This window comes from Cydia splendana, chromosome 8 (genome assembly GCF_910591565.1).
Source record: "Cydia splendana chromosome 8, ilCydSple1.2, whole genome shotgun sequence".
In the NCBI taxonomy this organism is placed as follows: domain Eukaryota; kingdom Metazoa; phylum Arthropoda; class Insecta; order Lepidoptera; family Tortricidae; genus Cydia; species Cydia splendana.
In genome coordinates, this window is record NC_085967.1 from 6,855,637 (window position 1) to 6,872,020 (window position 16,384).

Consider the following 16,384-nt stretch of genomic DNA (forward strand, 5'->3'; position numbering starts at 1 on the left):
TGAAATTGGTGTAATGTTTATTGAATACGCCGTAAAATGAGTAAATAATGAATGTGGATTTGTTTTTTAGACTTAGTTCTTGAAACTATAGGTATAAATACCACATCTTCTTAAGGAACATAGGTAATCTCTATTTTGGAGGGAGTTCTCGAAATCAGCATTCAAAGACTGGATCTTTACAGCCATGCAGCCAATTAGTTGGTAATATTAATAAATAAGATTGTCAACAAATAAATGAAATTGCCATAAAAATTGCTATAATTCAGACCTCAATTTCATAGGTTAACAGCCGAAACACATTAAAAATACAACTTAACCTAACCCTATCCCTTTTTTCAATGTTATATACTGACCCATTTCAACACAACAGAAGCTTGTTGTGTATATATACTTCGTATACTCTAAGTATAAACATTGTTTATCAATTTGGCAAGGCTGAAACACAAACAAAACTCTCGCACTTCCACAATCGGATGAAACTTACCCAGAGAGTTCCGGTCACCGGTTACAAATCAAAAGCTAAAGTCAAATATCCGGACTTTCCCTTCTACAACATCTTAAGTTGCGTCTCAACTAATTCACTTAAGCTCGTTCTAATATTGTCTTTAGATCGGGTTGTTCAGTGTTTGTCCGTTGTTATAAGTTTGGCAAATAGGTCTTGTTCGGGCGCGATGAGTTTTACATTTGAACGTTTCAAGGACGTACCCATGTTTGTTTAGGAGGTAATCCGGTAACTAGTTTAAATTCCAAAGTTCTTTATTTGCAATATTGAATAAACACACAAACTTTATAAATCGATCAACTAGCCTCATTAACAAGTGTCCAACCGTCTCAAGTAACCATGTCAAGTGACCTCGCCTTAAGACCGCCGTGTAATCACAAGTCCGTAAACAGGGGTTGAAACAATGTATCCCGTCGTAAATATAAAAGTGAGGTTAAGTGAGCTTTAATCAAGATAGATAGCGAACGCAGTGACCTGGATAGCGGCGGTGGTGGTTACTCGCTGCACGTCGACGTAGGTGTCTCTCTCTGGATCCCAGAGGAAGGTGATGGCGTTGTTGTAACACTGGGAACGACGCTGGTAAATGGTGACGACGACTATGAACCGATAGCGATTGTATTCCAAGGTTTTCATCTCGCGCATTATCTCGGATGACAGACGTAAAGCTAGTGCTGGAGATTCCTAGAAAAAAACATGATTATTTGTTTAGTTTATCATTACGTTAAGATAAGATAAGATAAGATAATCATTTATTGCATAATTATAGGTGTTACATAAAGGTGGATTACATAATATGTATTTTAGTGGACTCACTATAATTTGCCTGTCAGGCGTACAAAATAAAATAAAACTACTTATAAAATAAGATTAACATTGTATGAATTTAATTTGTAATGTATCGTTAGTCAAATAAGGATAGTAGTAGTATTAAATCCCTTTGTTACGCAATGTAGGTCTTGAACAATTTTTGACACTCTTTTTCCATTGTAATTCGACTATCTTCTTTGTACCATATTATAAGCAATAGACAGTTGTTTTTGTATTATTTTCTAATAAAAAATATTAGAGCAATAGAGCTGCAACATTTGCACTCACTATTTAAGAACCTTGGCTAAATATAAAGTGCGGTACTCATAGGATTAAACAAAGCTTGCACACATAAAACAAGCGACGATAACGCTACAAGGGCACAGCCTTGCCTGGATTATTTTGGATTGGTAGGGACAAACAGTTATCACCAAACATTGGATTCTATGGGGCAGAATTTATTGACAACTAGGGAGTTCCTATATCGATAAACTCAATTATCGGTGCGGTGGTTCTCTCATGTACTAGTGATCGCTCCAAGTTTTTTTTGTAAAAATAAAATTGTATTCAAAGTATTAACATGAAACAATATAATGACTAAATTCCCTTCTTCTTTATTTTAAAGGGATTTTTGTAACTTCGCTTACCGTATTTTTTTTTAACCTAGCGGTCATATAAAATATGCTTTGTGTAAACTTTATCATCGACCCCGAAATAATACTACAAATAATATACATTTACAAACGAAACTGGAGGCGATGACTAGTATTAGGGAAAAGTATCGATACCTAATTTAATTTATCGATATAGGAACATTAGGAACTCCCTAGCTGTCAATAAATTCTGCCCCATGTCTGGTTATTACGTCCAAATTTTGAATGTCAAACGAGAAGTCTTAAATGTTTGGAGAGAGTCAGTTATCCGGTAAAACGAATGGGACGACCCAAGACGATACCAGTTATCCATGTTGTGATAAAAATGCATATAATTAATTACCTATCTGAAGAATTACAATTGAAGAATCAGATTTGAAAAACCTTTTTGACCTTGTTTTCATACCACCTTAACACGACTCGCAATGCATGTCAAGTGCGAGCAAGTTTCATAACAAGGTTCATAACAGGTTCAAGTGAGACCATATACATCTCTAAGTAATTGTAATACGTTAGTTAGGTTAGTTTGAATTGGTAGTTGCAGTTAGTTGTATTTTATAAAATTGTTGATGTTTTGTTATTGTATTTGCATGTATGTATTCAATGTTGACGTGTAAAAGTGCCCTTGTGGCCTCTTTGCTGAATAAATGTTGAAGTTTGAAGTATAAAGACATGACTCACATAACTCCCCAGTGCATTTTACGAGCATTAATCAGCATGGGAGATCGTCCAGATAATATCATAACAAGATCAGAATCGGTCTCCGGACCTACTAGCAGAACATATTACCTGAACATTATACTTATGACCTGTAAAGTTTTCATTGAGAAAGTCGTCAATGATCTTCCGGACCTCAAAATCTTTCACTTTGTGTGTGGGCCCGAGCTGGTACGTCGGGAGATACGACAAGGCGGGCCGCTTGAATTCAATGCCCAACTAAAAAAAAGACGCGGATATTTTCATTTTGTTACCTCGCCTAGAAATAAATAAATAATGAATATACACCGTGTTTTTTTTTATTTTCGTTAATTTCAAGGGTGCATTCCTGAGCTTAAATCAAGTAACTTTCTCAAAGACACCGATATTCTAATTAACTCCATTTCGGAGATAATCAATAATTTATTTTTTTCCTATAGGGCCTCTACAAGCGTGTACAGTACCCTTGCCTTATAGGGCCGGTTTACATATTGATTAGTGTTTACAAAGAGTTCATACATTTGCTACTAAACTTAAGTACAATCTCGGTCGATCGATGTTCGAAATGACATTGTTATGTCACAGATTTCAATTGTTTGGTTGAGTTAAATGTAATGCCCGTGTTACAACAACGCTATATGCTACACATTTCAAACTTAAAAAAAATATTTAAAAAAAAAAAACAATTTTTTATTTTATTTTTAATTATGTATGCCATTTAGTTCTCTTAAACGTACTTAGCCATTCCCCGAAGTTAACGGAATTCAATAAAAACACGGTGTATAAATACTCAAATACAAAAGAAACATAAATAAAGGACTCGGGAACAAATGTGTCTTTTATAAGCAAAAGGTAAGTTAACAAAGTTGATCTTACCTGCATTCTCCGAATGTCAAGTCAGTTATGCACCAACGCTCATCAGAAACTCGTGCATAAGTTACAACTGTATACTTTCTGTTATTATTTATTATTTGGAGCCTTACGTGTCCCACTGCTGGGCAAAGGCCTCCCCCAATTTGTCCACAGATCTCTTTCCAATGCTGTGTCTGGCCACTCCTTCAAAAAGGAGTCTAGTTCATCCCGCCATCGCCGGCGGGGTCTGCCAACTCCCCGATTTGAATTATCGGGCTTTCGGATTCTTTCTGTGCAATATAATATTTTTTATCGTATCTTACCTGTGAAGTTCTAGGCCCAGCCGCTGTAATACCAGGCACCCTCCCGAAGCCGTAAGATTGCCTCCTCATCCTCATCTTGCTGAAAGATTTCTCTGCAAGGGCTACTTTGCTTGCGCCTTCGTGGATAGATAATCTACTTTTTCTTTGTGGTTCAGCCATTATTATTGATTGTTACTATATAAATAAATGAAAATATTTCTAGCAGAAATGAAGTTTCTTAATTTCTCTTCAACTCTACAATTTAATATTCTCATATGATAATGTAATATTCTAATTTGACAACTTCACAGACGAAATTTCCGTCTGACAGTTTTGATAGGTTCGAGGGGTACGAGTAGGTGGATGAAGACTAGATGGTTCACTAAAAAGGTTTATCTGAAATATATTTACAAAAATCTACAATAGAACATCTTTAGGGTTCCGTAGTTAACTAGGAACCCTTTTAGTTTCACCATGTCCGTCTGTTTATAATGTGTCCGAGGCGTTGCTCCGTGATTGTCAAAGCTAGAAAGCTGCAATTTAACATGGGTATATCTTAAGGTCAGCGCAAACCGGCGGAGCGCAGCGCAGATCAGCGAGGAGGATTTACGCCGCGCAGCGCACACCGGCGAGGTAAAATCCCCTGCGATACCGCAAGCGCCAAGCCCGAGCGCTGGCGGCTGGCGCACCAGGGAGCACGTCGGCGCAGGCCGGGGGATGCCGCGGCATGCCGCCGCGTGTACTCTATCACAAGGGATTAGGGACTAGTGTGCACGAGTTCTCCCCCGTCGTCCCGGCGCTACTCCGGCGCACTCGGGAGGCCTCGGCGCATGCCGGGGGATGCCGCGGCATGCCGGGGCCTACCGCCGCGGTATCCTCTAGCGTGCTCCTAGATGCCGCGGAGTAACAATCCTCCGTGATGCTCCGAGGTCGGCCTCATGGCATTAAAATTTATACCTTAAGGTAATTGAAATAGGGAAGAAAATACATTGATAATTTTAAAGTGACCTGCGCTGCGCTCCGCTGGTCTGCGCAGGCCTTTAGAGCATTTAGTAACATATAAAGCAACCACGCCGACAAAGTGGTAAAATAAAAATTAAAAAAAATCGTTTTAGGGATGTAAGGGTAAAGTGGGGATGATTTTTTTCTTCACTACAACCCTATAGTGTAGTACTTATACCTACTTACAGAATAATTTTATTATTCGAAATCGAATCGAGTAAGATTTAAGAATAAGAATGTCAGGTAAATGACTAGTTCCTATAGGTACTTAACTTATAAATGTTCATGATTATTATGATTATACTTTGAGACCAACGCGTAAATCCTGAAAATAATGTTCCATTGAAAACATTGATATCTAATCGGGTCAAACAGATTACTGTGTTATGTCTTTCCTGTAGACATACACAAGAGTTAAGGGCTATAAAGGTTAATTTTCTTATTTAACCCTTATCCACGTGAAAAGGTCCTCCTTTTATTTAGAGAACTATGATAAAATCATTGCTTACATGCCCACAAGCTGTTAACTATTGCCCACAGGAGAGAAAAATGTACTGTTCGCGATAACATACTAGTTTTCTCTCCTGTGGGGAACAGGTAACAGCTTGTGGGCATGTAAGTAATGATTTTATCATAGTTCTTTAAATAAAAGGAGGACCTTTTCACGTGGATAAGGGTTAAATAAGAAAATTAACCTTTATAGCCCTTAACTCTTGTGTATGTCTACAGGAAAGACATAACACAGTGATCTGTTTGACCCAATCAGCTAAAATGTTGAAAATAGACGAAGAAATACAATTTATATCCTATTAGAGATTCTTATCACATTTCTGGAATACGGTGCCATTACAAAAAGGAGGAAAATTGACCTTTAATTACTTTTAAGTCCTTTTTTATTCAAATCCAATCAAGTGAAAGATTAGGGGCGCAGCTCGGTCACCCGTTTTAAATTACTTATTGAATACTATTAATTCATAATTAGTTCAGTTATTAATTAATGTCCGCTTACTCCGGAACTTCATTCATGATAATTAATCATTTCGCTTAAAGCCCCTTTGCGCGTGGAAGCAGCTAAACTATTTATTCGCGAAATATACTTTAATATACTTTTTTCCGTAAATAATTTTAGGGTAATTATTAAATAGGTAGGCACTAGGCACCTACAGAGCATGCCAACTTTGTACATGTTCCGTGGACATTTTTTGACCAACACGTACTTTTTTTTAAATTTTAAACGTCCAACTACTTACAGAAGTAACTTTGTTGTGTAGTGTGGAGTATGTTCCCCTCTCACTGTTCGTTACGTAACTATATAAGCATGTACCCAACTTAATTAGACAGTCTTATAATAAACCTCTGACCACCAATAACTTGTGTTTCGGTTACACATCTCCCACATCACATGGCGACCTTGCCAGGATCGCTTGCAGGATTCAGGTATTTATGCCTCTGTTCTTCCGAAAATATGGTTACATGTTTCTGTGCGTTGCCGCTATCCATTATATTTACTAAAATCGTACTGAACGAGAGGTTTCATAGGTACCTAAGTAAGTCAACCGAATGGTGCAACTGGACTTAATTGCAACATCAATCTACATTCCATTCTACATTATCAAAACAATGACCAATTTTGATTCAATCTCTCTAAACAAGTCCACATCAACGAAACGCTCCGTTGTCTAAATCACCAGTCACCATGAATTGAACCGAAGCAGAGATTGTCTAAACGGTTCAGCGCCCCGTCGAGCATGAAATGCAACTGCATTCTAAAGATTACTTCAACAACCTCATATCTTGCTAAATTTACCAAGTAAATTAGACTTTGTTCTGTGCAGCTCAAGTATCGATCTCTGGCAAACTTGATGAAATGTACGAGGTAATGAAAGTTATTTGACCATTCGGTTAGATTTAAGCTACCACATTACGTCAACTTAGGTTTTATTTAACAAATCGACCAAGCCATAATAGGACTCCTAAGAGAAATAGTTACGCTAACCAGGTGGTTACTAACAAATGCTGTTCCGTTGATTAATGGCGTTATTCATAAACGCGATACTGGTCTGAATTAGCTATTGAATCGTTTGTATTTGTAAGAAAGGCATAAAACATAATTTAACAAAATCAGTCCCGAAAAGTTTTATGAATAAGGTTAAGTACTTATATTACGAGTTGCAACAAGGGTCCTTCTAGATATTGCACTTTGGCTAGTTACAGTATTTAAATATAGGGCGAATTCCGCATTCTTTGACTTTCACTGCGCTTCACGAGTATTTCTAAATTACTAAAGAGTAAATGACTACTAACGATATAGTTAAGCGAAGTTAAGTATTATTAATTTAGGTATTTTAAAAAAGCGTCTTAGTGATGAAACAGTGCGGCGCTAAACCCCAATTTCACCACGGTGTCAGGTGCGACAATTGTAAAATCACTGTTGCCGACGTCACAGGCATCCATGGGCTACGGTTACCACTTACCATCGGGCGGGCCGTATTCCTGTTTGCCACCATCATTGTATTATTTAAAAAAACTTTATTATATCGGAAAAAAACAGATATTTCTTTTGCGAAGTTTCTGACAATTGTCAGGATTTAGAAGAATTGTAGGTAATTCTTGACAGGTAATGAGTTAATATGTCGGGATTTCTTGACACTTGTAGTGTTTCTTGTGACAATTGTCATAAACTTAGCAAGAGAAATATCTGTTTTTTTCCGATATTATAAAGTTTTTTTTAATAAAACAATGATGGTGGCAAACAGGAATATGGCCCGCCCGATGGTAAGCGGTAACCGTAGCCCATGGATGCCTGTGACGTCAGCAACAGTGATGTTTTACAATTGTCGCAACTGTCACCGTGGTGAAATTGGAGCCTGATCAAATGCAAAATGCACTTTATTAGAGTGGCCTATATTAAAGTTACTAACTAGGTATACTAATTGCATTAGCAGGAAAACTACGCCTTCTCCTTTGGGTTGGATTATAAAGTCAGACCAAGAAAAGTCTGCAGCGGATATGATAGCCCACGCAGTGCAAGTGTTATTTTAAATTTATTTATTTAATCGTATGGCGATATGGTCACATAGGCAAAATTATATATCCTTCTTCCTTCTTCTTCGCGTTATCCCGGCATTTTGCCACGGCTCACGGGAGCCTGGGTTCCCGGGCTACCCGAGTATGCGCGGAGTGGGCACCGCTGGATGATGTGCTCCATGGTCTGGTCCTCGATGCCGCAGTCGATAGCGCGGAGTCACTCCAACCCCACTTATGCCGGAAGAAGTTGCATCGTCCGTGCCCGGTTCTTAGGCGGTTTAAGCGACACCATAGTTTCCTAGGAAGGTCGATCCCCTTGTAAAGCCTGACAACAGTTTATTTAACCCTGAGATAGTGTCGCTGCAAACAGCTTACGTATGGCAATAATGTGCGTACGTCATGTATAGTCAGGGTAATGGGCATTGGCTTCATGTTGATACTCGTATAATGTCAGAAACATTGCTTACAGAGAATTCGGTTCTTTCAATTTACCTATTCGTCAAAATCTGATTCTAAATATTCAATATTAATATATTTTTCGTTTTCTGACTCTGACGAAGTCTGACTTTCATCAGATGTTGTGTCGCTTTCAGGACCACCAACCTCGTTTATAAAACGTTCAGTCTCCAATGCGATTATAGGATTTTTATCGTCAATCTAGATAAACCTTAAATGAAATATTAAAGTTTAAACCAAACAACTAACCAGTTCAATAAAACCGCACTATAAAATGTCAATACCGGTCATGTCAACAACCAACTTCAAATCATTGTTTATTGGAATGCTATGTAATCCTTCGTCTTTTTTAAGCTGTAAGTATTTGATTGCATTCACTACAATTTTTTCGCATCTTTGGTAATTTTTTTGGCATTTTTGTAATAAAACCGTTTATAATTGAATATAGTCGTAGATATTTTCCGTTTGTTTACATCGGTGACATTCGATGACATCCAACGTTCGTTGTCAAAGAGTACTTGTTGCCAGTAAAAGAAATTAGTACCATTGAAAATCCGCAAAATGGCGAGGGTCAAATAAACTGTTGTCAGGCTTTAGGTACATTATAGTCGGGTCGGTATTCACGGCCGGGGTACCGTCAGCTTGCCTCATCCATTCTTGTTTCCAGAGCTGCTGTCGTCAAAAGAATTATTTGAAATGTCAAACTTCTATGAAATTATGACGTATAGATAACATTTGCACTGCGTGGGCTATCAAATCCGCTGCAGACTTTTCTTGGTCTGACTCTAATATTGTCACTCAATATTTTACTGGACATTGCATTAAGCACCTGCTATAATATACTTATTTTACTCTTTGGTACCTGCGTTGGAATATTTGAATGCAGCCACAATTTTTTTCGTTGAACATTGCATTTGTTAGACAGTGGAACTTCTGTGCTTGTGGGCGCTGGCTAAGTCTCACGTCAACGCTCGCTTGGTTATAGGTCAGTTAACCGACTGTTCACCCCGGCGACGTTCTTCGAGTGGCACTGAAGATGGTGACTGATAGCATCGGACTGCTTTGGTATGTTCAATTGTTTAGTCTAGTGTTTGAATTTTTACTATGAATCAGATATATTTTTACAAGCTTTTATTTAATTTGCAATGTTCGTATTTATGTATGTACTTGTGTTTGGTTAAATTGGACGACCGGTCTGGTCTAGTGGATAGTGACCCTGTCTGCTAAGCCGATGGTCCTGGGTTCGAATCCCAGTAAGGGCATTTATTTGTGTCATGAACACTAATATTTGTTCCTGAGTCATGGTTGTTTTCTATGTATATAAGTATGTATTTATCTATACAAGTATGTATATCGTCGCCTAGTACCCATAGTACAAGCTTTGCTTAGTTTGGGGCTAGGTTTGATCTGTGTAAGATGTCCCCTAATAAAAAAAAAAAATAAAAAAAAAAAAAATAGCAAGCTAAATTAGAGAACTGGGTGACAATACAACCGCAATGATGGTACTATCGAGCTGATCTGACGATGGACACAGGAGGTGGATATAAGAAATATGTGATAAAAAAACGAAACGGCTTGTTAGAATTGTCTCGATGAGTATTTAGTTGCCTGTTGAGAGAATTAAGAAGTACAGTCAGCTATAAAAGCTTGTAAGAAAAATTAAATTTAGGACAAAAAACTTTATAAATAATAAATTTATTTGTTGTTGACTGACAAAAGCAGATCTGTCGTCGTATAATGTTGACAGATCTGTCATTGGAAAATGAGCATTTGCAAGGTGCCTATTGAAGTGAATAATCAAATATCGACACCTGTCCCGATTGTCAAAGGCAACTTATTTTACTATTTATGCTCGCTCTGCCGTGCCTGTTGTTTACTGGGACGTCCGCACTCATATTTTCCAGATATAATTATTTTATACTATCTTTGTTTCAACGTTACTCGAGTTCCTGAAATATGCGACTTTTGATCTTGACGTGTACACGAAAACATACATATTTCGGTGTACCTATAGTTATCAAAATAAAGTCGAAATTTAAGTGCCCTGTGGTTCAATCAACCCCACTCTACCCCATAAAAACGACGAAATATTCAAGATATGCTAAACAAGACTTGTCAAAACAGTTGCAACTATTACATAAGTTAACATAATAGTAGTATGCAGAAAGGGCTTCGCCCGCCCAGGGTCGCCGACACTAGTTCAACTCAACCTACACGTCGATGCTCGCTTATGTAAGACCTCGTAATATTTGGATTGAATAAGTACCCTGTTGAGTTACAAGGAGCTTAGTCTTCATTCTAGACACGCCAAATCCGTATAAAAATATGTAGTATTTTTGTCGTTTGATAAGCAAACTATGTTATGGTTGTCGAGTAGGTAGATAAAACAAACTAGGTTGCAACAAAATTTTCTTCTACTGAGACATTACTGCTTATAAACACATTGATTAGGCAGAAATTGACAGGCAGCTTTGGTCCATTTAAGATAAATTCATTCAGGTTTGTAATTATGCATAATTATTTATTAAATATTCAAATACCAAATTCTAAGTTGCAATATAGATCACAGCAGGCGTATTATGGATGACTTTATCCAATTGATACATTACTGAAGTATTGTTTTCACCACGCGATTGGAAGAAATAAATACTGAGGCGTAGGTACCTATTCTGATTGTAATATCGTTATGAATTTGATCTAGATGTGTTATCCATATGTAAATGGTGAAAGTGCCGTGTCTAGGTTGAAAAAAATTACACACTGACAGATCATATCCATAACAAATCCAGCTCTAATTCATAACTTGTTATTACTAACTTTATCACGTAGGTAGACATCTACGTCTATAAGATCCGTACCGTACTTACAAATGTAAACTAACAAACAACTTACACATTCCATGCTTAATTTAAATTAAATAATCCTAACCAATCCAATTATCGGAAACCCCGAGGTGGCATTTGCACAGTGCTGAATGCTGACCGGGAAACCGGGAAGGTCAAGACGTGGGCGACAAAGGAACGGCTCCAAAGGGTAAATTGATTTACGGCAGGACCCGCCATTGTCAACAAATGACAACGCACACGTTCGCACTTGCGTCTTGATTGTGTAAGTACACAAATCCAGGAACCGTACTTCGATGGTAGATCAAATGGTTGAGTAATAAAAGTAAAGGGGCCCACAGATTACCAGTTCCACGGACGATATCAGCCTGTCAGTTTTTCAGAATTGTCACCTTTTGCGTTTAACTGACAGGCTGATATCGTCCGGCGAACTGGTAATCTGTAGGCCCCTTAAGCGTGGTGTTTAACGCAAATGAGGCAGTGCGGGAAATCTGAAACTATGACGCATGGCTTAAGTTTGTTATAATATCACCATATGAAAACGGACTAAAAGATATTAAACAAAACCTAAAAAGTTATTTCTCCCTTAGTGCGGCAAAAAATTCTCATGGAAAAATCTGTTTTGACACACATACACTAAGGTTTACTCGGGTAATTCCGAATGTCGAAAACTGTCGGATAATTCCGAAAGAGACTTTTATTATGATGGAATTAAGGGTGATTTTCATCTGAATTTCGGAATTATCCGACATTCGGTAATACCCGAATACACCTTACACACTTCTATAAAGATATACTTTTTATCGTCAAAATTGGTCTCCTGGTTCACAAAGACCAACCCGGCTTATAGTTTAATAGATTCTGATTGCGATAACTCGCCTATTTGGATTATTAAAAACCCTCTATGCAGAACAAAAGAATACCACTGTGATTACGGTAATTGTAGTTAGTATGTATTATTTTCGCTTATAAAACTTTCCAACACGTGAACTATGGCTCACGTATATTTGTTGTTTTTGCTTAACGCGTTTTAATCCTTGCTGTGTTGTAACAGATGGCGCCAACTGCTCGACACTTATGTCACAATTGGTCGCGTTCACATTTTAGTCTTTCGCCATTATTTCTTTTGGTTTTTATTTTATTTCCATAAAATGTAATTATTTTATAATATTAATGAATTACTGTTATTTATTTATTTCCAACTCGTTTGTTTTTTTGCCACTGTTCATTATTTAAATGTTGTGTACTATCCGTTTCCGTGATTCACTCGTCCATGGCCCCGACGGAAGACCAGCGTTGGCCCATTAAGGCTAACACCATGCTGAGTCGGGACCATTTCGTGGCTATTTACTTGTTCTGTTATGTAATGATATGTGTTGTAATGTTAAGTGTAAATTTTAATTTTCGTTCTTCTTTTTTTTCTCTTTTGTCTGTTACCAATTTTTTATGCCACGAATAAACTATTTCTATTTCTATTTCTATAATTTACTAACGGCCCCATTCGAGTTTTAAGATTGACGTATCTTGCCGTTTCTTCAAAAAAAAACGTCACTTTTGACACTGACACATCTAATCCATATCGTTTCTAGATCTATTAATTGACGTATCTTAAAGTTCGAATCGGGCATATATGTAAGTAAGTATACCTAGTTATTCTTTCAATATCTAGGCAACTTATTTTAACATGATCTTGTTTTGTTACGAAATAATAATGTTATTTATTTTCGGAGAAAAGTTAGATTAAATCCATATTGTTTCAGAGAATTTCCAAATTATTTGTTTGACTTTATTAGAATAATAATGTCCCCAATTAGGGATTTAGGTTAAACGTTAATGTCATATGCCCTTTGTAAATAAATTGTTATTCTTAGAAATTGGATAAACCTAAGATAGAATAATATTATTCATGTTCTAGTGTTAAATATTTTTTAAATATTCCTTAATACCTACCTATTAGTACCTGCGATCATACTGATTAGTACCTATTCGGTTTATTCCATTTCAGGAAAGATCACAGTTAAGGGGTTTCATGATGGCAATCTCACTGTTATGATGATGAGGATTCTGTTTCAAGGATGCAGACCACTATTCCATTAGGTTTTCAATTATAACTAGAAACCTAGGGAGTGTTTGAATACCTACCTTTTAAGTAAAAATGTTGCTGTTCAGTAATATTTTCATTTAGAGGAACTATGTATATTGGCGGGAGAATTAAAGAGGGGGATGATTTGCATTTTTTTAAATAATGTTGCAGTGTGTTATCTTTGTTTGAATAATATTATTACTGGAAGCACAATCACAATGTTGTATTGAATAATAGATTCAAAAGTAGGTAAAAGTAAGTTTACTTACTGTTTAACTTTGTAAACTGAATATCTTTATCACTAATAAAAACACTATAATGGCCCACCCTACAATTTGAAGCTCATGAGATGGCGCGAAAATCTACTCCTTGAATGCTTTCAGTAAATTTTAAATTACAGTTTTCACATACACAAAGCTAATATGCAAAAATACAACTACGATAAGGCATGCTGAGTTATCTGGCGGTTGTTAGTTTTCTATACATATATTTTACTAGCCTCTAAGTTATCTAAAAATATCGCAAATATACCTCTTAAGCGCCAACCCTAAGCAGTCTTTTTATAAACTCCACAGAAGGATTACGTGATCCTGCAAAGTAAATAGAATACCTCTAGGGCTGTGCATGACGCAAGTTCAGGGTTAACGACTCCCGGTGCATCGCGGGGCAGCCACTGAACCCCTGCACTTCTATAGCTAGTGCATTCAACTGTTCTACCCGTACTCTTGCTGCTAATGAGGGTTTGTACTGAGGTTACAGTTTTAATTATTGTTTGAGGTGGGTGGTAGTGTAACCTTTATTTACATATAAGCTTTCCAGACCCGAAAATTTAACTACGGTAGGTGAGTTATGTAGAGAGTAGGTATCTAATTAAGTTTATGTGTAAAAATTCAGATGTTATTTCGACTGAATAGTTTTACTACCGGTAGGTACTTATTTCAATTGATATGTTACATTTTGCAGTATTATATTATTCTTAGAGAGTATTTTAAATAAAATAACAAATTATATATTACAAATACATTTAACCAAATTTCTACCTACATAACTTATAATATGTAGGTATACCTATTTGATAAATATAATGTTGTTATTTAAATCTGTCTTTTCCAGATATGTACTTACTTTTTAGTATTATGAAATGAATATGAAGTACCAAACGTACAATATTTCTGTAGATTGAAACACACGTTCCAACATTATATTTTATATTATTCTAGTAGTGTTACCTACGTAATAATTTCATTTATTTACTATAGAGAAACGCCGGGAGTAAAATCCACCTACCCTACAATAACAAAACATAGCCTTAAATAATATAGAATGGGTTTCAACAAAAATAAAGTGCTGTGTTATTTCATCTGAGCACTATTCGCACTGCCAGAAAGGCAACAGAGAGTTGAACCAATACTCTGAAAGTAGTATATAAAGGTACCTAAGTAAGTTTTTGTTCTTATAAACGTATAACCAAGTAGGTATATGTTGTATTAATATTAAGCTATATATTGACATAGATAATTAAATTATACGTACATTATAAAACAAGAAGCCTATAATTAGGTAAACATATTTGTTATTACAAAAATAAGCAATTAATTTTATTCTGTCACAGTAATTTACAGGCATTTTAAATATTGTTGTACCTACAACATTTTTAGAAAGTTGTTTATAACTGCTAAAAAAACTCTTAATAAAGAGACTGAATTCTTATAATACCAGGTAAACGAAATTCCTGCAATATTTTTTAGATTACATCTTTATTGCCCAAGCATGACGGAGAAGAAAGATATACCGTATCCGTAATAAATAAGAAGCCTGAACGGAATTCTGCCTTTGCCCGATTCTTTTGTTTCCAAAAGTAGAAAGATGCCACAGCCTATTTAATTTGTCCGGTCCGATACTCGCATTTTCCGTATAATTTTATACCTACTACCTATTTGCTATAAGTAAGCGGTTTTTCCAAAGGTCGCTGAACATAAAAGCCCTTATTTTCGGACTAATGAACATTCATACCTGAGAAAAGATTAAATAATAGATAAGTTTGAGAGTAGATGAGGTCTCGGGAGGGCCATAGCTCGCGGATTTGGAGAGAGCGTGAAATAATAATGACGTAGGATTCGTTGCTCGTTTCAGGGATGTATGTTGTCATTAGCTTTGTGCTCGCGGATTGTTTCAATGTTGGTGAACGGTGAGCGCGGTTGTTGTCCGTGAAATATTCAAAGAGCATTCCAAATTATAATGAATTGTTGTTTGCTCTTGAACTTTAAGATACGTCAATTAATAGATCTAGAAATGATATGGATTAGATGAGTCAGTGTCAAAAGTGACGTTTTTGTTTGAAGAAACGCTGACTTGACACTGACATATCTAATCCACATTGTTTCTAGATATATTAACTGACGTATCTTAAAGTTCGAATCGGGCCGAAAGTCGATTGGTGCCGCCAGTTCACATACTTAAAAAGTGTTTTTGAAATTGGCTTAACAACGTAGTTTAATACAAAAATAAAGACTACCTGCCCGATTCGAACTTTAAGATACGTCAGTTAATAGATCGAGATCGAAAAAAGAAATGATACCATTCGATTCCTTACATTGTATTAAAACATAAATTATACGGCAAATATAGGTATACATCATTCTCAGTCATTTTTGACTTTTGTTCGTTCCTTAAAACAAATCTTTTCTAAGATCTGTTCGGAAAGAGAAGAGTCGTGGAATGTATTAGGCGTATTTTTAACATCTGAAAGTGGCCCCTATACGGATCATAAACTATCTCGCCTGACCGGGGCAAATCTGACTGGACGCACTGAATGGAAAAACCAATGAGCCAAAAAAACACGAGGACTGTCGTTGACGAAAATCTAAGCCATTTTATTGATTTACTGCCTAGTAGCCTAACGATGGTTTTTGTAAGAATTATTTAAATGTAATGAAATATCTCATGAGGTCGTTTGACACGATTTTGCGAACGTTTAAAGGATGGATCACGTTAGTCACGTTATAATGTGCTGAGGCATACGAGTAGTTTCCGAGCGGCTGTGTGTTAAGCTATGATTTTTTAGTTGTGTCTAGATAAAAATAAAAATAGATACAGGCGCGTTGCAATATTTGAAACAAGTTTTTTAGATTATCAATTTTTTTATGTGTAAGTAACTGTTG

The 16,384-nt window shown here is 36.4% G+C and overlaps 1 protein-coding gene and 1 long non-coding RNA gene across 2 annotated transcripts in view; one reads left to right on the top strand and one right to left on the bottom strand.

The window, feature by feature from the left end:
- LOC134792774 (uncharacterized) overlaps positions 1-16,384 on the top strand; it is a 361,091-nt gene that overhangs the window by 84,871 nt on the left and 259,836 nt on the right. The window lies entirely within an intron of this gene.
- LOC134793225 (dynein light chain Tctex-type protein 2B-like) lies at positions 898-3,999 on the bottom strand. Its single transcript, XM_063764796.1, has 3 exons — positions 3,834-3,999; positions 2,752-2,898; positions 898-1,183 (listed from the first exon to the last, which is right to left on the bottom strand). Exons 1-3 carry the CDS (start codon positions 3,990-3,992, stop codon positions 947-949), a joined length of 543 nt encoding a protein of 180 aa, XP_063620866.1. The 5' UTR covers positions 3,993-3,999; the 3' UTR covers positions 898-946.